The 23,283-nt window shown below is 44.6% G+C and overlaps 1 protein-coding gene across 2 annotated transcripts in view; it reads right to left on the minus strand.

The window, feature by feature from the left end:
• TBC1D30 (TBC1 domain family member 30) overlaps positions 1 to 22,358 on the minus strand; it is a 96,732-nt gene extending 74,374 nt beyond the window's left edge. The window contains exons 1-2 of one of the 2 annotated variants that reach the window (XM_089674154.1): positions 22,227 to 22,358; positions 21,032 to 22,143 (exon numbers count right to left, since the gene is read on the minus strand). In XM_089674154.1, the coding sequence (XP_089530280.1) occupies positions 21,032 to 21,581 (550 nt within the window). In that variant the 5' untranslated portion in view covers positions 21,582 to 22,143; positions 22,227 to 22,358. The remainder of the gene's footprint in view (positions 1 to 21,031; positions 22,144 to 22,226) is intronic. The other variant, XM_089674155.1, reaches the window with a different exon arrangement.
• Between the last annotated feature and the right edge of the window lie 925 nt (positions 22,359 to 23,283).

A 23,283-nucleotide genomic window follows, 5' to 3' on the forward strand; every position in this document is an offset into this window, starting at 1 on the left:
GAGGACCAGTTTTTCTGCGCTATACTGTATATAAGGATATTGAGGCCCCGTCCACATTTGAGGTTGGAGCAGATGAATAAAGAATGGCAGGGGGCACACAAAACGGAGACTTCTTCACACCCAGGACAAACTGTTGTGCGACCTTGCTCCAAGCAGGATATTAAAATGTATAGACTTTTTTTTTGTTTAATCTCAGGACCTAAATATTAATCTGTCACTGGATACTGCTCTTCTACAATGATCTTTTCCCATTGGGATTCTTCTCACTAGGAATACCAGGAAATTTATGTAACACCCTCGAATGAATCCATGTTTGCCACTAATAAACCAGCTAACTTAAGACAAACCTTTCAGGAAACACTACCAAATTTCTTGCTTGAGGGGAACAGCAGCTATTACACCTCAAACGTCTTTACCCCTGTAGGAGTTACCATTTACTTAACAACATGCCTCCATTCAGGGCTGGTGTTTCCACTAGGCAAACTAGGCAGCCACCTAGGGCGCACTGCCACCTAGGGGTGCCTTGGCACAGGACAGGCTTGCACTCTTTCTGTTTGTGACAACGCCATGTCATGAATGATCCTTCAGCTGAGGGAAGGGGCGGCAGAGGGGAGGCCAGTGTAACAGTCTTCCTCTCAGACTCAGTCCCTTATTGTGAACTGGCTGGCAGCTGATCTCTGTGGAGTTCCAACACTTCTCTTCCCATTCAACAGCAGAGGCAGAGCTGCGTGAGGAATGTAATGCCTGACTCTGATGTCTCGTGTTAGTGGGAGTGTGACCCGGCTGGCCAGCCATCCATCAAATGTGCAATGTCTCAGTGAGTGATGACATCATCATGATCCCAGAGCCTGCTGATCTGTGTCAGTGTTGGTGGTGGTGTGTTGTGTCAGATCTGTCACTCTGTGGGATCACTAAGTTCAGGTGTTCTCTCTGTGTCTGTGAGCTGGGTTGCCTGCTGTCACAGCATTTTATCTCCCCCCATTGCCTGGGGAATTCCAGCCTGGGATCTGTCAGAGTGTGGATCCATCATCCTCCTCTCGCTGCATCTGTCACCCTGCCACTGCCAGCCACAGATACAGCCTGTCCGTGACACTGATTTTGTCTTTAATATTGGTGCCGGTAGAATCTTATGGCACTTATTTTTGCAAATCAAAAGAATTTTAGCAGTTTCATGTTTTGTTGATTTAATATTTTCTACTGTTTTTAAAATGTTTAAAATGTTTTATTTATTTATTTTTAGGAAGGGGGGGGGGTACAAGTAGCTGGTCTTGCCCTGGGCGCAAAATAGTCTAGTGCTGGCCCTGCCTCCATTGCATCTGTCTACAATTCAAATTGGGGTACAACAAGAATGAGTGTTAATAAAAAAAAATACCTTTTCAACAAGGACATTTATCAGTCCTATGGATCTCCAGGTATTATTATGCAGCCCAAATAGTGCCAATTGCCTAATACAACCTTTATCCCAACACAACTTTATGGATGACCCTAAATGAATATGAGATTTACCCCCCCAAAACAATAGATTTCAGACTCTCTGCTCTCAACAACCCAGTTATGCAGTGAGCACTGGAGGGACAGAGCAGAGAGTCTGACAGTCATGGCTCTCTGCTCAGACAAGAGGGGAGAACTGAGCGATCAGGAGGTGAATATAAATTTTTTTTTTCCAACCCATATATCTCTTTTAAAAACATAGGATAAAATAAATATTCTGTAAAACTCAATTTGCTATATCTTCCATTGTTCACTGTAACTCGCCTGGTTTTAAATAACCCCACACATTTGAATGGTGGTTGAGGGAGGGACTGCTCTGAATATACAATCTTATTACACTGAATGGAGTTGTAGAGTTCCCCTTATGAGCCAACCATAATGCACCACCGGCCAAAACTTTTCTTTATCTACAAATAAAAAAGCATTGTAACTAAATCTATTGAAGACTCTACCCCTCTTAAAATGCTTACTCCTGGACACATAGGATGATGATGGGTGATGATTAGGATGATGATGATAATAATAATCATAATAATTATATCTCCAAAGTGAAACAAAAGGTGAATCAACAAGAAATTCACATCTATCCTGCACAAATCTCCTATCCAATTTGAATAAACACCTACAGATGGAACACTACATACCAAACAATTAAACCATACATTACTGTACCTACATTCTTTATACCAAACTGTGCAAGTTCACCCTGACAAATCCCTCTTTTCCATCCCAACATTCCTACTGTTTCTCAGTCTCATTCCTATACTCTATGCTGGTCTTTGCTCCCAGCAAGCATAACTTTTGTCTGTTGGTCATACACCTGAATTCAGTACAAGCATTGGATCACCGATTGACATACCCCATCCTGTAATCAAATCTATTTCATACTTCTAGCCATGATGTAAGTTGAGCACCTGTACTTTATGTATGCCCAATGTTTTGTATTTTACCAGTACATGTGTTGTACCCTGCAATACACTGCGTATGTCATACTTTTAAAAAATGAATAATTAAAAAACTATTGAAAAAATATATTAACAAATCTAAATTAGGGAACACCACTGCATGCTCAAAATTGACAGCCAACTGTAGCACAACTGTTCCGGGGATTGTGAGAGTGTCACCTTTAAATCCAATTTCAGGGAAGCCCCGAGATTAAAAAAATGAATAGCGCTTTCTTATTAAATGTCTGTTGGTATATAATCTCTCAAGTGACAAAAGGCTAGTCATATATAAACCAAAAAAATGTCCCTTTAAACATTTGTTGCAACTATCTAGGCATATTCAATTATGTAGCAATACATACTTAACTGAAATTAATTCTTATCAAGAAAGATTTTCCAACATGCTGAAAAATCTTTTGTGACTTTCTTTTCAGTTGATCATTTTCAATTACTTTGAAGAGAACAGAATCAAGCTTTTCTCCAAAAGATAGGCTACATTCTCCCATCTGTCGGCTCAATTTGGAAGCAGATTACACTGCATATCTGCAATGCCATTTGAGGATAGGCAGATGTCCCACTATCATGGTTTTCTTAACATCAGTTGTAACAAGTTCTCACAATGACTGCAGAGATGGCAAACTCAAATTCTGACCTAACTGCGTGCATGGTTTTTAGAGCCCAACTGATCAGAGGTAAGAAAAGTGTCTCTCTTAAGTACCCTCTTTGATGACGGGATGTACGGGCAACCACATACACTGACAGTCTGGAAGAGACCTGCATGGCATCAGCAATCTGCTGATCTCTGGTGCAATGCCTTTCAGGCTCCTACTACAAAAAATAATAAAGGCACTTTTTTTTACCTGCAAAAAATGTGCATTTATTATTTTTTGTAGAAAGCCCAAATTAAGTCTTTGTATTAATTACAGTGATAACGCAGTGCATAGAGCCACTGGATTGGAGCAGAGTACAGGGGTAGATTGGACTGCTGGAGACCCAGCTACTTGCTTGCTGGAGCCATAGTCTGACTCGCTACGCATTTAACCCCTGTTGCAGCATTTAGTATATAGAAAAAAAAAAAAAACTATGATCATATTATTTCTTCCAAGATCAGGCTGGATATGTCCTGCTATCCATTTCTTAAATCTGAACTCCAGGCAGGAAAAAGTTTTACTGAAATATATTACCAGATAGCAAGACTATGTAGATTTAACATCAGTATATGTAGATCCATTCTGTGTGCAACAAATGCCTTTGCAAACTTTGGAATTTCGCAGGTACATCACTGTTCTGTACACAGCCAGGAGCTGTGATTGGGACCTAGCACTACGACCTTCCACGCACTACAGACTGCCTGAAAAACAGATAAAAGACCTAAATATGGAGAGAGCTGCAGTGAGCGGACTATTACAGGAAGCTCCTACACAGAGGCAAAGTTTCACACTGGATTACTGCACAGATCTGAAACAAATACATAAAGTATATCAAGATTCAAGGGCAGCAGGCCACACACATATACTGTAGATGTAGCACTACCACCTTAGGGGCTGCTGAAGTTTGGGTCCTCCTATAGTCCGACACAGCCAGGCATGACACATTCTCCACACAGACTTGAATCCAGGAGATAGTAACCAGTCCTTGATTTAGTTTTTTTGGATTTTATTAGGGGAATTTAAACTTGGATGGAATAAAGGGTGTATGGAATGCCTAAAGGAATGGCAAGAGAGAACAAACTTCCTGGAACTATATACATGTCTTTACAGCAAACAATTATCTTCTGGAGAGCTAGCCTGCATCTCCTGTAGTACCACCCCAGATCCTAGATACTCCTCTATCCAGCTGTTCTGGGTGAACCCCTGGGCTGGTTCCCCTGCCACTTTATGGGTAAGACAGTGGGTAAGACAGTCCCGGCTAGCAGCTAATCCAGTTTCCCACCAGAGTGCTCCTTCCCCTTTCTGGCCCATGGGGTCCAGGTCTACTCACTCAGTCCTCTGTCTATGAGCTGATGGGTCAGTGGCTGCTCTCAGGCCTTCTGCTGGGCCACTCCTTCCCTGCTGCAAAGATGGTCCTCGATCTGGGGGCTGATGAGGTCCTGAGCTTTCCTCCTTTCCAGCTCCTCTGCCTGTAGGTGAGCCTCTTCCCATCTGGGCCCCCTCGCAGGCTCCTGCTACTGAACAGGCTCTCTCACGCTTAAGGACTGTCCTGGCCCCATGCCAAGCCTCCTGTTGGTGATTGGCCAGGATCCCATGAGTGCAGACCAGCCACTCCTCACTCCCTTCCAATGCTTCTAGAATCTTCTCCAAAATTCCAGAGCAGGAGGAAGTTCCAGAAAGCTGGTCTGCAGAGCCTCTCAGCTCTAATCTGAATTTGACCTCTCTCTATTTCCACAGGCTGCTGCTCAGCCTCTAACAATTGGACTCTAGCTCCCCCTAGCTATCTAGGGGGGTGCTGCATAGATATATTTTGTTCTTTTTTTCTAACCAATTCTTCCATCTATGTTAAAACAGCCCAGATGGACAAATCTACTCTTTGGCAGCCCACAGGCAATTTGTTTGTTTTTTTTCTGATTTGATTCCCCCATCCACACACTCAATGTAGATGGGACAATCCTCTCTGGTAAGTCTTTGTATTCCTATAGTGGGGAGACTTCCCTACTGTCAGAACACACTGATCAGCGTTGCTGCCTATAGCCGACAGGCTGGTTGTACAGAAGTCAATCTGTAGACTTCTGTGCAACCAGCCTGTCCATATAGGGATTGAAATTTGGCTGGTTTCTGCTGAACTGGCCAATTGTTGATCCATGCCTGGCCGGATTTTATGATCAAGGTCTGACTAAAAAACAGTGACTCCATGCTGTTATGCTCAGATATCCCAAACATAAAAAGGCAAACATAACATTTTGCAACATGTTATACTTGTATTTAGGGTGTAACATGTAGCCAAACAACCTCCCCACCACCACAATGCTGCATCCCCTCTCCCCACCTTGACCAGCCAGTGAGCAGGAGTTGTTCTTCTCTGCAGTTACTGTCACTTTTAAAATTTGCATGGCCATGCAGGGCTCTATTGCACACTTGTAGTCTACTGTATGGACACTTCCTACAGGTCAATAACTAAAAGCCTCTACCTCAGTAGGGATCAGGGAACTGGAGGAAGGGTCTGCAGGAGCCTGGCATGGCACCCACACTGGAGCACTGGGCCTTGGATGCAGTGTGAGCAGATGGCTCAGGTTCTCAGCAGCTCTCTGAGAGGCTGAGCCAGCTGTCGGTCCAAGTATCTGGGTGGATGTCAACTGTAAAGTTGGGGTCTTTTCAGAGCCTGGAGTGGCTGAGCGACGTCAGCAGACAACAGACTTTAGCCTGCTGTCAGCTGAAAACAGGTCAAAACGGCACTCCTGTGATCCACAGAAGTACAGCCAAAATAGCCTCGGCTATCTATCTATCTATCCATCCATTCAGTCGTATCCAACCCTTGGCGATTGCATGGACCCTCACTCGTAAGCAACTGTTTCCATGAATTCCGTTAGCAATTATTTTACAGGGTAGGTTGAGCCTCGGCTATACTTCCCCTTAAAAGCTGAACTTTGGAATAGCACAAGTGATGTGTATTCTTAGGCCTCATGCATGTGCATGAGATTCTGGCTCCCTCGTGCAGACAGAGCACCATCCAGCCCCAATGTCAGCAGCCTGTAAAATTCTAGGACATGCTAAAAGCTGCTGCGGCTGGACAGTGAACTTCGTGGTACTAACGTTTACAGCAGGGGCGGACTGACAACTCATGGGGCCCCTGGGCAATAAGGGATCATGGGGCCCCTGTGTCCTTGCCCAAACTCAAAAAAGCCTATGAAAAAGATACCAGGGGCATCTCATGGGGCCCCCTACTGACCCAGGCCTTTCGGGCAGTGCCCGAGTTTCAAAATGGTCAGTCCGCCCCTGGTTTACAGTATTATGCACCCAGGGACAAATGCCCAGAAAACAGACTTCCTGTATTCCGGGCATTTGTCCCAGGACGCATACAGCCATAAACGTTAGTACCACTCAGTGAACTGTCCAGCCACAATAGCGTTCAGCCTCTTATGGCATTTTACAGGCTGCCTGCAGCAGGGCTGGAAGGTGCGCCTGTGCCTTCCTCCCGCATGAAAAACACAGGAATCTCAAGCAGCACAGGGGCTAAATGTCCAATGTGCATGAAGTCTAAGCATACACATGCCTCGTGCCATCACAGGGTTCGGCTTTAAACATAGACAGGGGTTAGACAAAAAAAAAAAATGGAAACACTACAGGATTTGCAGGTGTGAAAAGTGACAAGTTGAAAGTGGAAGCAATGTAACATTCTTTTGCTTCTGCTGTGTGATGAGACACCTAGCCGACGTTTTCCCAGAAACTGTATATGCCATCATAACCTTTGGTGCTGTACCTCGTGACACCGCAAATAATTTGGCAACTTCAGTCACAGAGGCACCAGCTAAGCGGCACCAACAATTTGCCGTCTTTGAAGCTCAGTAAGTTCTGACATGACTCCATATTATTAGCATCCATATTGCTACCAGTGCATGCAGTGAATGACGAAAGTGAGGCTTCTTACTTGCTAGCTAGGTGTCTCATCACACAGCGGGAGCAAAAGAATGTTACATCACTTCAACTCGAAACATGATGTCTCTTTCACACTGCAAATAATGTAGTATTTACATTTTTTTTCTCTATTGCAGGCCATAGATGGGTCGTTTAATCGGCCAAATTTCCGTCCGCACGAAAAATCGGCCGATATTCACGCCATTAGTGGGGCCAGCCCATCAGCTGTTTTTCACAGATCTTCTCATTTATTTTTATCGGTCATGCTGGAAAATCCACGAAAAACGGCAGGTTTTTGTGGTCATTGGTGGCAGCATCGGCAATGGCACCGACCGATTTTTCATTTATCGGCTGACAATGCGGCTGATAAACGGCCTGTCTATGTCCAGCCTAACCCCTGCATATGTGCCTGCTGAGTGGAACAGCATGGGGTCAGAAAGCCGATAGACTTAAGCTGGCCATACACATCTATATTTTCGTTAAAGAATTTTCGTTTCAATAATATTCGTTTGATTTTCTAATCATCAGTCGGGTTCAAATTGATGTTCGTTTTCAAAGCAGTGACGGGAAAATTCGAAGGGGCAGGAAGGAAAACTTTTCTTGATGAAACACATTTTCGGCCAGTGTATGTGGTTATCATTCAGAAATTACATTCATTTTAAAAGTCAAATGTTAAAAGCGAAAAGGACAGTTTTTGAACGACATTCGTCCATTCATTCAAAGAAATTTCATACAACTTTTCTTACAAATATTCTTGTCTGGAAATCTACACGTGTATGGCCATCCTTGAGCCCCGTACACAAGATGAGAATATCAGATGAACAATCGTCCAGTTTTTTTTCGTCTGCTAGTCTCACATCGAAATGGAAAGGTGAGATGTGAAAATTCTCGTACAAAAGAAAAGAATTTCAAAACTGATGTCATGTATTTGTATTGTATTTTCGGACGACTACTGTACTGAATAAACAAATTGTATGATTTGGTATCGTACGAGAAAAATTTTCAGATATTGGACGCATGAATTGTTGTGATCGGCTCTCGAAAACGGTTTACTAATAATCCTATTATCGGACTATTGGTCCTCATACGAAATTTTTTTTTTAATCGTGTGTACGGGGCACTACACTCTGGCAGCCTGACCATGAAAATAATCAGTACTATACATTATTACACAAATATTTTTGTAAATCCCACTTGCTGGTACTGGTGCATTCGTGACTTGAAGTAGTTAAATAAAGCCAGTAATTATTTTACAATCTCCTCCTTAATTAAATTCTGCAGCTCTGCTATAAAACAACAGGTAGGAGAGGAAAGTGCTGCAGTAATTATGTTGGAGTCTCCTATCTGCACAGTACATTTCCTTGGGCGCTTGACTACAGATCTTTCTGAACACAATCCGGGCACGCCTCGTAGTACAGGCCAATAGCAATTCCTGATTTACTCCAAGAGATGACTTTCCATCCTCCTATTGGGTGACAGTGTCAGCACTAAAATGTGTACCAGAGCTAGGAAACCACCGCAGTCCTGTAGGCTATACTGGCTCTGGATCTGTGCAGGCTTACTCAATGGGCAGCATAAGAAAGCATAATAGCAGTTCAAAGGAGGAGGAGTTTTCTTAGAATACTAACAGCACATTTACAATGACAGTATGCAACGTGCAGTAACCTATTGCAAGAACTGTATACTGTAGTCAGATCACTGCTGGATTCACTTTTTTTTCCATTCACGCAGGTATATGCAGATTTTCAACATGGAATGCAGGTTCTTGCTGGCAGAGCTAGAAGAAGATCCTGCTCAAAATACAAAAAGTACTTGCATACAATTCTGTAAAATATGTAGATCTCTGCAGTCCTGGATGCAGCGGTGTAATACTTTTTTTGTGTGCAGCTAAAACATGGCAAACATTTTGGTATGTAGACAAAGCGGTTCGGGCTCATCAATTACTATAGGGCAGTGGTGGCGAATCTATGGCACGCGAGAGCCCTCTGTCTGCACACGCACCAAGTCGCCCCAGCAGCCGAGCATTGGATAACAATGTACAAAGGGCCATGCGCATGCTCTGAAAGGAGTAGCAGCAACTGGTGATGATGTCATGAGCTGTGACTCATTAGCTGCGACCAGTCTGAGGTTTTTTTTTTTTTAGCATGGCCGGTCAGTGCACTGCCAAAGATATATATATATTGGGCTGGCTGTGAGTTTTAATACATTCGTTTTTATGAACACAAAATTATAGCTTGTGCTGGCGGTCGGTGGAACTTTGCCCCCTTGTGCTGGCGGTCGGTGGAACTTTGCCCCCTTGTGCTGGCGGTCGGTGGAACTTTGCCCCCTTGTGCTGGCGGTCGGTGGAACTTTGCCCCCTTGTGCTGGCGGTCGGTGGAACTTTGCCCCCTTGTGCTGGGGGTCGGTGGAACTTTGCCCCCTTGTGCTGACGGTCGGTGGAACTTTGTCCCCTTGTGCTGGCGGTCCTTTGCCCCCTTGTGCTGGCGGTCGGTGGAACTTTGCCCCCTTGTGCTGGCGGTCGGTGGAACTTTGCCCCCTTGTGCTGGCGGTCGGTGGAACTTTGCCCCCTTGTGCTGGCGGTCGGTGGAACTTTGCCCCCTTGTGCTGGCGGTCCTTTGCCCCCTTGTGCTGGTGGAACTTTGCCCCCTTGTGCTGGTGGAACTTTGCCCCCTTGTGCTGGCGGTCGGTGGAACTTTGCCCCCTTGTGCTGGCGGTCGGTGGAACTTTGCCCCCTTGTGCTGGCGGTCGGTGGAACTTTGCCCCCTTGTGCTGGCGGTCGGTGGAACTTTGCCCCCTTGTGCTGGCGGTCGGTGGAACTTTGTCCCTTTGTGCTGGCGGTCGGTGGAACTTTGCCCCCTTGTGCTGGCGGTCGGTGGAACTTTGCCCCCTTGTGCTGGCGGTCGGTGGAACTTTGCCCCCTTGTGCTGGCGGTCGGTGGAACTTTGCCCCCTTGTGCTGGCGGTCGGTGGAACTTTGCCCCCTTGTGCTGGCGGTCGGTGGAACTTTGCCCCCTTGTGCTGGCGGTCCTTTGCCCCCTTGTGCTGGCGGTCCTTTGCCCCCTTGTGCTGGCGGTCCTTTGCCCCCTTGTGCTGGCGGTCCTTTGCCCCCTTGTGCTGGCGGTCCTTTGCCCCCTTGTGCTGGCGGTCCTTTGCCCCCTTGTGCTGGCGGTCGGTGGAACTTTACCCCCTTGTGCTGGCGGTCAGTGGAAGCTCTGTTATTGTGTTTTTCTTTTACGACAAGTTAATGTATGGGTTGTTGTTTTCCAATGTAAAACCTCAGTATTCAGGTTTAAATTGAAGTGTTGGTACTTTGCGATAAATAAGTGGGTTTTGGGTTGTAGTTTGGGCACTCCATCACTGCTATAGGGCTACATTTTGATGAGTACAGTTTATTTTCTGCCCATGTGAATGATGCCCAAGAATGAATGATATGCAGACAATTCATAAACTACAGTAGTTTTAGAATACCACGATCAAAGATATACGAATTCCTATTGTTTGATTTGGGTTACTATACACTGCACATGATTCTTTGCCTTAGACAATAAGCAGAACAGTATTAAAGCAGAACTCCAGCCAAAAAGAACAAGCTAAGAAAGACTAGCCCATTAAAAAATAAAAATAAACAAAACCAGCTTTTACTACAATACTCAACTTGAGGACAGAGATTTCCTAAACAGGGTTATTTTCTGGTACTAGATGGCCTCATTCAGATTGCCAGCATTGCTCCTCCCACTTCCTTTGAACCTCTTAGGTCATCTTGGGCCTGCCCCAGTCTGTGACTGGACAGTGAAAGAAGAAGCAACAGGATCACTCTGCTTTCTCCTCCTACCAGCATGCTCCTAGTCAGTACATAACCTCACTAGCTCCTTGTGTTGTTTCTTTCTCTCAAACTCCAGCCCTCCTGTACAGTGACTACAAGAGGCTGATACCAGGTCATATTCAGGTACTTACATTGCTTGGATTAAAAAAAAAAAATACATGATGTATTAAAGATTACAGAGAAGCACTCATTTGTATCTTTTATAATTGCTTACAATTCAGCTTTAAATTAAATCCGAACACTAGGCCCATCAGGACAGATTTTAATAAGACCATAATCTAGAGCCAGGGTCAGCAACCTGTCGATCTACCTGTTGATCGCGGGAAGCTGACGGGTAGATCACCAACAGGGCTGTTCTGATGTTTACCCTCAGCCTACTCCGCTCTCCTTTTAAATAGAGTGGAGTGAGAGGCAAAACAGTGCTGGATCAAAGGGGGGAGCACGGGAGCTGCTTTAATGAACTTTATAAGTTAACCAGCAGGTGATTGGCTGCTAGGCGGACCTAGTAATCAATCATCAGCTTGCTAACATGAAAAGTTAAAGTCTGGCAGCTCCCGCTGCTATCCTCCATCTAGCACTGTGCTGCCATACAGTCCATTTGTGAAAGGTAGGAGAGAACTACCTACACACGGCTGTGTATTGTGAAGGAGGCAAATGTCCCTACTTGTGGAGGACAGAGAACACTTCTTTTGGGGTGGGGGGGCGAATGGGGCACTACTGTGGGAGGGAACAGAGGAAACATCTATGGGAGCAGAGGACACTACTGCGGGTGGGGGGGGGGCGGATGCAGAGGACACTACTATAGGTGGGGGGCAGAGGACACTGTTGCGGGGGGGGGGGGTTGGGCAAGACATTACCATGTGAGAGGGCACTACCATGTGTGTAGGGGCAGAAGACACTACTGTGGGGGGGAGGGGGATGCAGAGGACAGTGCTATGGGTGGGGGGCAGAGTACACTGCTTTGGGGGTGGACATTACTAGATGGGAACGCAGAGGACACTACCATATATGTGTGTGGGGGGGGGGGGGCCAGAAGACACTACAGTTGTGTGAAACGGGGCAGAGGACACTACAGTGGGGGGCAGACGATACTACTGTGTGGGGGGGGGATTTGAAGGGGGACAGAGCACCCTACTGTGGGGAGGAGGAGGTAGTGATTTGAAGCAAGAAAGAGGACACTACTGTGACACACTAGGTGTTCTTCATGCTGTCTTTTTATTGGGGGTGTTTTTTTTCGTTTTTTACAAAAAGGTCGACAACATTCCCCCCATCCTCCAATAGATTGCCTGCCCCAGATCTAGAGCTCTTCTAGATAAATTCTACACAGATGTCTGTGTTTGGTTACATGTGCAGTTACTTGATGAACATTAACGGTTTTGAAAAAGAGGAGGCATCCTGATCTATTGGGCTATGTATTTGCCTTTATATCTTTCATTCATACATACATAAACATGCATAAAAAATATATAAGATCAATAAATTTAAAGCTCAACTCTGTGAAATTAAAAATAAGCACTTGCAGTGGGGCTGCACCCGCACTGCAATGGTTAACTGCTCATTTAGGTCTGGGGGACATAGAAAAGAAAAAATTCACTTACTCGATCCTCCACAGCATCTTCTCCCCGCCCTCTAGCAGTCTAAGGTACCAACATCATCAGGACTAATGCAGAGTTCATAGCCCTGCATTGGACATGGTGATGCCAAGAGACAATCCACTGCTGGAGTGTAGGGGAGTGCCATCTAATGGGGAAGCGGAGGATCAGGTAAGTTAAAGTGCAAAACCTCTCCTTTAGACTACGTTCACCCCTGCAGTGTGAGAGTAGCCCCACAGCAAAGGATTGTAATTACGTTTCCCAGAGTTGGTCTTTAACACGTAAAAACTTGGATTTGTTTTAAAGCCAAAAGGAAATAGTATGCTGTATATTGTAGCGGAACGCCAGAATATCCAAATATTGTCTAAAAACAGGAGGCATGTTTATTCTTGCTGTGCTCTGTGTATTTCTTCCAGATCTGTGCAGTAACCCAGTGTGAAACATTACCCCTGTGCAGCAGCTTCCTGTTATACAGACCGGTCACTGCTGCTCTTTTTTCTTGTGCAGGGTGACAGGTCTGATCTCTGCCTGGTCATGTAGTTTTCTGCAGGCAGCCTGTAGATTGTGGGCCTGCTGGATCCCTCCCACAACTTTGTTCTCTGCCCAAGCTATGTACAGCACAGTGATTAGTATATGGTAATACCTCAGTTTGCAAAGACATTTGATGCACACAAAGTGGATTCATTTGCTTTGTGGTTATTGAAAAATACATTGAAAATTAAAATTTTTGTACCCAGAGTTCAGCTTTAGGCCCCATGTACACGGGACACTTCTGAACGATGGAAACTGACTGCTGGAAAAAGTAGGTTAAAAAACGTCTGTTTAACCGCGTTTGCATACCGCGTTTAGAAGCGTTTTTTTTAAGATAACCTCAGGAGACCTTCCAAAATGCCCAGAATGCACTGAAAAACAGTAAAAAATTAACTATTTCAGACATTTTGAAAGAAATAGAGAGCAGAAGCAGAGAGAGCAGTATTTGTTGAGATTAGCGGTCTTTTTTTTTTTTTTTTTTGTGGCGTTTGGATGTGTTCCAGCTCATTTCTGTGCAGAAATTATTGCAGCAGTGTCTAACATTTTCTTTCATGCAAAACCTCAAAGTATGGTGTACCAGGTCCATTTGAGTACCAGGAAAACGCTTTGCATGCATTTTTCATGATGAAAAAAGGCTCTGGACAGCATCTGGAAATGGAAGAGTTAAAAAAAAATTTCAAACACAAATGCTTATAAATGCGGTTAGCTGCGTTTACAAGCGTTTGGCACACTGATAAAATCTACTGCTAAACGCAAGTTTTCTGCATTCAAAAAAATGACTGTAAACTCAACTGCCTGTAAACGACGATGTGTACATGGACACATAGGAAAACATTAGAATGAGTTTAGGGGCTGCTTAAAAAAAAAAAAAAAAAAAAAAAAAAAAATGCAGAAAAGTTCCTAAACGTGAGTTTATCAGCTGCAGTGTACATGAGCCCTTAAACACCTAAGGCTGGCCATACACTATACAATTTTCTGTCCAATTTCCTTTAGATTTACCTTCAACTACGTAGTGCAAGAGCCTGCCTAACTGGATGCAACTGAAAGTGTTGTTAGGTTTGACCTCATATTATATGGTTTTTGGTAAATCTAAACCAAAAATCTCAAGAAAATTGTATAATGTATGGCCAGCCTTAGAGCCCAAGTGTGGGTAAACTGCAAGAAGAGCTTGTATAGGGACTTTATGACCTACCAAAGGGTTTTTTGATCCATACACCATGTCAGTAAGGTCCTGGGCCTTCCGGCAAACTATACTACAGTTAAACTGGAATTCCTGCCTAACACTAAATATTCTTAAAATGTCCCCACTCCCCTCCTGCTACCCATCCTGAATAAAGTACCACCATCCCAAGGGCCAAAGAAAGTCTGATGTGTTTCGATGGAAACCCTCTTCTTGAAACGCATCAGTCTCTTTGCCCCTCTTCCCTGGAAATGCGTCAGCCTGATCACAGCGGAGAAAGATTCTGGCTTTCTTTTCACAGAATGTAAGGTGTTCTGTGAATGTAGGTAAGGAGATTATGTTCAATCAGAGCCTTTAGAAGTAGCTGCAATGAAAACCCTCTTCCCTGGAAACATGTATGCCTTTCTTTGGCCCTTGGATGACACTTCTTTTATGTCGAGGCCTTTGGTGCCATATGGAGCATGCTTCCAGTGACTATCATATGTTATGTGATCTGTCACCTCGTTTGTGAGCATATTTTAATTACAATTCAATAAACTGGCATCTGGGATGGCGCGCTAGGCCACTGAGCTCTGGCTGCATTGTTTCTGCAGTTATATCCGATTTCCCCCTGAGGTAAACGGGAGCAGCAAGGCCTGGCCTATCTGCCTGAAATTTTGCATACATCGGAGTTCCACTATACTATACCCTGTTTTCAGTCCTCTACACCCATGTGCAGGAGCTCTTCCTATATTTGACCTATCCTGAATACCCATGTTAAAAAAAGATGTGTATAGTTCATGGCTGGATCTAAGGTGGTGCTGGGGCGGACTATGCCCCCCCAGATGTAAGTTGTGCCCCCCCCAGCCAACCCTAACCTGCCGCTATACTGCCCTAAATTAAGACAACACCATCCTATTCTGATACTTTACTGCCCTAGTTTGACATTCTACTGCCCTAGCCTGACACTATACTGATCCCAGTTGTGCATTGTGTGAGGAGGAGGAGCTCTGCTGCTTGTACCCAGGCTGTGTGCTGTGCAGGTATGGGAGAAAGAGCTGTGCCCCTGTCCTCTGCCCTGCCAGCAGTGACCCCCTGTCCTCTGCCCTGATGCCCCCCCCCCCACACACACATTTTTTACTGCATCCACACATCGGACAGACTAGATCTAGCCCTGGTATAGTTACCCTTTTCAGTTTGCTCTGATCCAGTCATGTGATCCTGCAGCTCCAGCTCCCATGTGCCAGGTAGTGATCACAAACAGCTGGAAATTCGGGGAACGGTGGTGTTACCCATAGTCCAGCTGTTGTTGGCACTCCCTCCTCTCCCCAGCAGCAGCTCACTGATACAGGGGAGACAAAGCAGTGGGATCCTGTGACTGGACCAGAGCAGACTAAAAAAAGGCAAATAGACACTAGGGATACATAGGGTAGGCATAATAGAATTGTTAATGTTATGCAGGAATTCACCTTAAAGGAACCTGTCTTGAGAGAAACAGAGTGAGAAGTACTGGCTGGAGTACACTGATCACAGCGCAGAGAAATTCTTGCATTTTTTTCACAGAATGTAAGGTGTTCTGTGAATGTAGGCGAGGAGATTGTTACGCTCCTAGAATGTAAGCTCCAAGGAACAGGGCCCTCCTAACCCTCTTGTATTGAACTGTATTGTTGCTGTATTGTCTCCTGTTATATTGTAAAGCGCTGAGCAAACTGTTGGCGCTATATAAATCCTGTATAATAATAATAATGTTCCTCTACAGCCTTTAGAAGTAGCTGAAATGAAAATGATATTTTGATTAGGTTTCTGCAATCTCCTACACATAAGGTGACTGAATGGGAGAGGGAGAGCATCTCAAATCAATAAGATTCCTTTGTATTACATAGTGCTAACAATCTAATGCTGGGAGCTTCATATAGGATGTGAATGAGCAAAGTGAACAATAAGGTGATGTTTTCTCCTTGTCCATTCTCTACACTGGGGGTGGGTAGTTGTTCAAGCTGTAAACTGCAAGTAGAAAGTAAGATAACCTACCTTGCTATGGTATCTGGTAGGGGTGCCTGGATCATACAATTGGCCAGACAAATCCTTTGGCAAGTAAAACAGATCACACAAAATGATGTATAGTTACTTTTTTGCACAGTTCAGGTTTAAATTACACTCCTGGTAGAGCAGCTAAGTTCAATCTTTTATTTAAAATGAAAACTTGAACTAACTCAAATACTCTGGCCACCCTCCCCAGTCCCCACTGCACATAGCGGATGCGATGCTCTGTGCTTGCAATGGCAAGCACTCAATGGTCAGTACAGCCACGTTACCATGCTGGCATCATGCACACAGGACGTTTTTGATGCTGCTCTTAGGGGTCACTGGCGCTTTGTTTCTGCATCTAAACACCCCTGCATTTTAGCCTGTGTATCAATGCACATAAAGACATTTAGAGGCAGAAAAAAAAAAAAGTGCTTAACGTGCATAAATGCATGTAAACACATGTTAATACTCAAGCACTAAACTCACCCAGTGCCAACCCATTTCAATGGCCAGTATTATTCTGGCCAATAAAATGAATTAACTCCCAAGCATTTGATGCACCTAAATGCAATATACACGTTTACAAGCGTCAAGCATTTTGTGACAAAAATGCCACTGCCAGGAGGAAAGGCGTCTAGGGGAGATGGCCAAAGTGTCCAGTGTGCATGAGGTTTTTTGATGGATATTCACTTCAGGGCTTTGTATTGTGGTGTACAGTGTATGGACCACAAGACCAGCAACTGAAGGCATCACGGCCATTATGTGCAGTGTGGACTGGAGAGGTGGCCAGGATATTTGGAGTCAGTTCACCTTTTCATTTTTCCTGAAAAAGGTTAAAAACTTACCCTAGAAAGGAAAATTATCATGAGAGAATAATGGAAAAAATAATTGACCTGATTTTTTAAATGCTAGTTCCCTGGCTGTTATGATGATGCTTTGGCTTCACCACTGCCCAAGTCATTGACCTGGAACAGGTATAGAGATAAAGAATGAGGAAAGAACAAACAGAGGGCGCTCAGGCCTAGTGCATTATCATAAAAAATGTTCAATAAGAAATAAAGTAGGTGTTGTACTCACAAACAGGGGTGGACTGACCATTTGGAAACTCGGGCACTGCCCGAAGTCAGTAGGGGGCCCCATGAGATGCCCCTGGTACCTTTTTCATAGGCTTTTTTGAGTTTGGGCAAGGACACAGGGGACCCATGATCCCCTATTGCCCAGGGGGTCAGTAGGGGGCCCCATGAGATGCCCCTGGTACATTTTTCATAGGCTTTTTTGAGTTTGGGCAAGGACACAGGGGACCCATGATCCCCTATTGCCCAGGGGACCCATGAGTTGTCAGTCCACCTCTGCTCACAAACGACAATAAAGTCAAGGCTTGTCATAAAAGAACAGCTTGGTCAGTGGCTCTGAGGAAGAGGTAAGTCCTCGAAATGCGTCAGCCTATTGGATGTCTACACTCCCTATTATGGACTGTTACTTGACCCAGCTGTTCTTTTATGACGTGCTTTGACTTCATTGTCGTTTGTGAGTACAACACCTACTTTATTTCTTAATAAACATTTTTTATGGTAATGCACTAGGCCCATGCGCCCTCTGTTTGTTCTTTCCTCATTCAGTATATTTGGATTTCCCCGGTCTATTGAGGGCAGCAAGGTGTGCATGTTCCAGGACATTCTTAATGGGGTTGTAGCCTGCATCGAGTCCATCCCCAAGCGCAGAAGCATTTGTGTTTGCTGGTTCATAGAGATAAAGAACTCTGACACTCAGAATGTTTTGTGTCTGTTACTATGAAGAACTGAAGTGAAACATTGCCAGGCATCTAGCATTTCCAGGAGGCCAGCAATGGCAGTCCCCATAAGTCTCTCATGGCAGACAGACTTTAAGCTCCAGTTCACAATACAACCTACATGTGAGTTGCAGAGGAACTGAACCACATACCTGTACAATTCACAAGCGATTCAGTGCAGTGCCATTTGAGCCCATTCATTTTGTGGGCTCAAATCGCAACTGCATCTCACCAAAGAAATGCAGGCAACTTTTCCATGTGATCAAGATTGCGATGCGTTTGGGGTGCCATTAACTTTGTACTAGCACCCGCAGCGGATCTAAAACACAGTGCGATTGCATTGCAGTGCTGAAAAAGTTCCTCACACCGCATATTTGTGCACCTAGGCTAAAGCTGGATTCAAACCTAGGCCATTTCATTTGAATGAGTTGCCGATGCACTACAACGTACCTTCTAATGCACATGCAATTTTTTTTTTCCAATGCGCTGCAAAGCAAAGATAATTCACACCTTTGCATTGTGGAGTGCTAAAACGCAGGTCCGTTCTGCAGAGAGGGATGTTTTAGGGTGCCTTTCAAAATCAGTGACACTGTAACCACTGCGCCATGGTATGACTGTGTGTAGCAGTATTGTGCAATAAACCGCACATTTGATCGCAGCCCATTCCTATGTATAGCAGATTGCTGCCATGTGAACAGCAGCAGCAATGTATAAACAGATCTGACAGAGTTGAGAGCATTTCCTCCCACAGTTATAGATTTTGTGTTATCAATAGAAAATAATTACCGTACACAATGGAGGTACAAAACCTTGGTCTGGACATGGCTCTGGAAGAGCATAGCTGGACAGACCCAATCACGTCACATTCATAAAGCATGACAACCAGTTCTGAAGGGACGATGCATTCAGAAGCAGTAATGTACACGATACAGATCATAGCAACCAATCTGACTGCTAAAAATGGAATGAGAAATCAGACAAAGACGATTTACTGACTTATTGCTATTGGTTACTGTACTTTGCTTATTGTTCCTTGCCTTTTTCAAAGATGATGGTGTCAAAAAAGTAATATTAAATTGCACCAATTACTTTACTCTGTTGGATCCTGTACTAGGAGATTTTGCATGACCTCAGCGGAGTGATTTACAAACAATGAATAAATGAAAGCGTGCACAATATACTGTGCATGTATGTATGTACTCAAGGGCGGACAGACAACTCATGGGGCCCCCGGGCAATAGGGGATCATGGAGCCCCTGTGTCCTTGCCCAAACTCAAAAAAGCCTATGAAAAAGGTACCAGGGGCATCTCATGGGGCCCCCTACTGACCCCGGGCCCTCGGTCAGTGCACGAGTTTCCAAATGGTCAGTCCGCCCCTGTATGTACTATATATAAAAGGTTTAGATAGAACAGGGGTTGGAGCCTCTATCATTTTTTTTCTTGTTGTCTGTGTCCCTGTTAGGGAGAGTCAAACCTATTTTTCCTGGTGGCCATTGTAGCTGGAACTGAAAATAAGGAACAATGTTGAGTCGACATTGGAACACACAGAGGAGAAACCGTCTAATGAGGGGAGTTGTTCTGGCAACTGCTAAGAAGGAACTTCCCTCACTTTGTTGAATGTCCCCTCATATCCTCCTTGTCCATGGGAGAGGAAGTGAAGCAATATCTCAGTTTTGGGATAGAGTAGCTTATGGTTAAAATGCCGCCAGTCAGGTTTTTTTTTTTCCCCCTCTCTGTATCCTATTGGGAAATCTACCCAATGGGTCACAGATGGAAAAAAAAAAAACCTAAGCCCCGGTTAACATTTATGCGGCAGTACGGGCTGCGTTTTGAATGGGCACGAGAGCCCATTAATTTGAATGGACTCCCGTGCCCGTAACACGCAGCCCGCACGGGAACCTCGGTTTCCAGTACGGTTGCGTTTTCCAGTGCGGGCGGCGTGCCATTAGAACTAATGGCACCCGCCCATGGGTCCACATTTCTCTGTGCGGGTGGTGCGGCTGCATGGATTTTTGTGCGGATCCGCAGCGGCTCCACCAGCACATATGTGAACCTAGGGTGAGGGAGAGTCTCAACCTTCTATTTGTCCTGGTGGCCATTGTAGCTGGAACTGAAAATAAGGAACAATGCTGAGTCGACATTGGAACACACAGAGTAGAAACCTAATGAGGGGAGTTGTCCTGACAACTGCTAAGAACTTCCCTCACTTTGGTGAATGCCCTCTCATATCCTCTTTGTCCATGGCAGAGGAAGTGAAGCAATATCTCAGTTTTGGGATAGAGTAAACAAACACCAATCAGGTTTTTTTCCCTCTCTGTATCCTACTGGGAAATCTATCCAATGGGTCACAGATGGAAAAAAAACCCTAAGAGACGATTTTACTATCCCCTACATTATCCCACCCTGAAAAATGTTTGCTTTTAGATTTATGCTAATAGCTCGTGCACATGGTCGCCGGAGGTCATACAGTGTAATGTTCAGGTGTATTTCCCAGAAGCCACAGGTGCTGCATACAGCTGCTCAATAGATATGATTGGCTGTATGCGAGTATATTCCAGTACTTGTGTTTGGGGATTTATGTCTATATGCATACCAGTTTTGTACAAGTTTCAGCATATACCCGATTATAGCCATGCAAAGCCAGTCATGTCTATGGGGCATCTGTACACAGTACCTGTGGCTCCCAGACAGGGATATATGCCATATATTTATGGCCCTAAGCAGCCATGAGCATGAGTTCTAATTCACTTTGGCTCTCCATATCATTAGCTGGACAAATCACGTACAACATGAAAAACAGATTGTACTGTCCTGACAGAAAGCTACAAAAATAAACAGCAGTGGTAGTAGATACACTAATCATTACTGTGTGGCTTCTTCTTAGGTCTTTAAAACTTTTATTACAACTGATAAAAACATACATGATGTCATATTAAAATCAATTATGCCTACAAAAAATAGCCTACATAGGTTTAGTTGTTCTCTAAGTGATTTTGACATGAAACTATAGACAACACTTCTGACAGCTTCCTAAAAATCCATACGTTGACCTGAAGCATATGGATAGCAGATGATATAGTACCACCATTAACATGTAGCCAACTCACCTTTCTGCCTGAGGAACTGTATTTGATGCCTGCGGCTCTGGTGTTCTGACAACTCCTGCAGGAATCCACATTCAGGATTACTTCTGCTGAGAAAGGCATCGGATCCAGATGCTTCTGTCGAGCTGTCCACACTATCCTGATACTGCCAACGACCTGTTCCAACCTCGCCACGATATGCGTCGTAGAGTTCTGTCAGTAATCCATTCACTAAGGAAGAAGTGTGACTCCGTGCTTCCTGAGGATTGGCACTGTCGGCACTGCCTCGGCCACTGGAATTCTCACTGGGCAACACTTCATTTTCACAGTCCTCAGAGGGCGAAAGCGGCCAGACGACTGGGTAAGTGTTAGGCCACAGACACAAATTTTGTGGAAGGCCATATTCAGTTGTATTGTTGACAAAGGCATTGCCGTCATCGTCTATACATAACTCCTCATACACGGTGTCATCCATGTTTCCATCTGTAGGGAACTGTGAGGACATGTTTCCAATTCCACCAGTGTCACCCATAGTAGAATAAAGTGTAGTATAACGGTGAAGGCCCCACACCATTCATACCTGGTTCAGTTCTGGCCAGCTCTCCTCCAGGAGCACCATCTTTCTGAAATAGTAAGTGTCCTGGGATTGCACTACTCACATTCTGGGGAGTGGAGGCACCTTTCAGTTTTCTGCATTCAGTGTCATTTTCTTTTATTTGTTTTACCTTTCCTCCCTCCGCCTCGAAGTGGTGCAAACCCGTCTAGTAAGTTTCTCTGCGACTTGTCCAACAGGTGAATAAGAAGTGTGACGTCTTCAGTCATTCCACCTGCAGCAGCTTGCAGATATGCTTGTCAGATTGCCCAGTTGACTTAGCAGGATGGGTGGGGTGAAAGGGATCATAAAGACACGGACATTCACAACGACTTCCAAAATGCTTCCACGGAGTACGGCACAGGGAGAAGACTAACCAAAATAAGTCACATACTTTGGGACCATTTCCTTTCACCCACACAGCTGGTGACTGGAAATAAAAAATACATCACATGAAATATAATGAAGGCAGGCAGACCTTTATCTTGCTTTGACATCTGGCATTTCCTGTGTCCATTACAAGTTTTCTGGAAAGCTTCATATCCTGTGGTAAGAGTAGAAATGAAAGCCTTTTACAGGGAGAGCTCCCAAGCATGCATGCAGCAATGACAACGAGAAAGGTTTTACCTGTCCTGGATCACACTATGAAGGCTCTGTGTAGCAGCTGTAGCACAGACACCTCCTGCCTTCTCCAGGGCTCCTGTGTCCGCTGTTGTCACATGGAAACTGACCACCCCATGAGAACTTCAGCAGGGTGGAGCTAGTCTCTCCTAGTCAGGGAAGTCCAGACAGCTGACACTTGGAGGGATTTGGGAATGCTATACAAAGACACACCATATCACACGCTGGATCCCTTACATTGTTTACACCATGGCCCCATGAGCTAGGATGTGAGGCTATGCAGAGCATTTATAAATATTATCAGAGGTTCACCTGACATTCAATAATAAGTTGCTTTAAAGAAAAATCAACAGAGTGGAAAAGTTGTATATCTGGTTTATTTCTCACTTACACCCAGGTGCGACTAGGCATGCGACTTGCAATTGTATTCCAAGTCGCACCCTATTGTCCGCAATTACAGCGGTCAAATCGGTGCTGTTCCGACTTGGTCAGAGCCGCACCGATTTCATGTATTACTTTTCATGCGATTTTCATAGATATCTGTGTCAGAAGTCTTGCAAATCGCACCTGAAATCGGCATGTCCCACGACTTTGAAATCGTGCGACTTCACTGTAAGTTGAACGATTTCAAAGTCGGGCTTGATGTGGCCGTAGTGTCAGACTCCATGCACACTGGGCGTTTTGATAACGCTGGTAACATTAGCTGAGTAAAGTCTTGTTAAAAACTTGAGTTATTTAGCTTTTTAATCGTTTTTGCATTAACATTTAGTGGTGTTTTTCTGCGTTTGCATTTTATAGCAGGTTTTTTTACCCCCCCAAAAAATTATTTTTTTGGTCAAAAAAAGTCCAAAAACTCCGGTTTGGTGCGTTTTATTGTGTTTCATTGTGTTTTGCTGCGTTTTTCAGCATTAGTGCATTTTTACAGCTAAAAACATCCTCTAGAAACCAACTAGTTCTGCGTTTTTTTTTGCAGCCAAAGAACGTCCCTGCGAAAAAACGTTGATTCCAGTCTATGTGTGCACGGACACATAGGATAACATGCTGGGGAGTTTACTGGCTGTAG

This window comes from Staurois parvus, unplaced genomic scaffold, assembly GCF_062004578.1.
Source record: "Staurois parvus isolate SC_StPar_1 unplaced genomic scaffold, SC_StPar_1.0 ptg000147l, whole genome shotgun sequence".
Lineage (NCBI taxonomy): Eukaryota > Metazoa > Chordata > Amphibia > Anura > Ranidae > Staurois > Staurois parvus.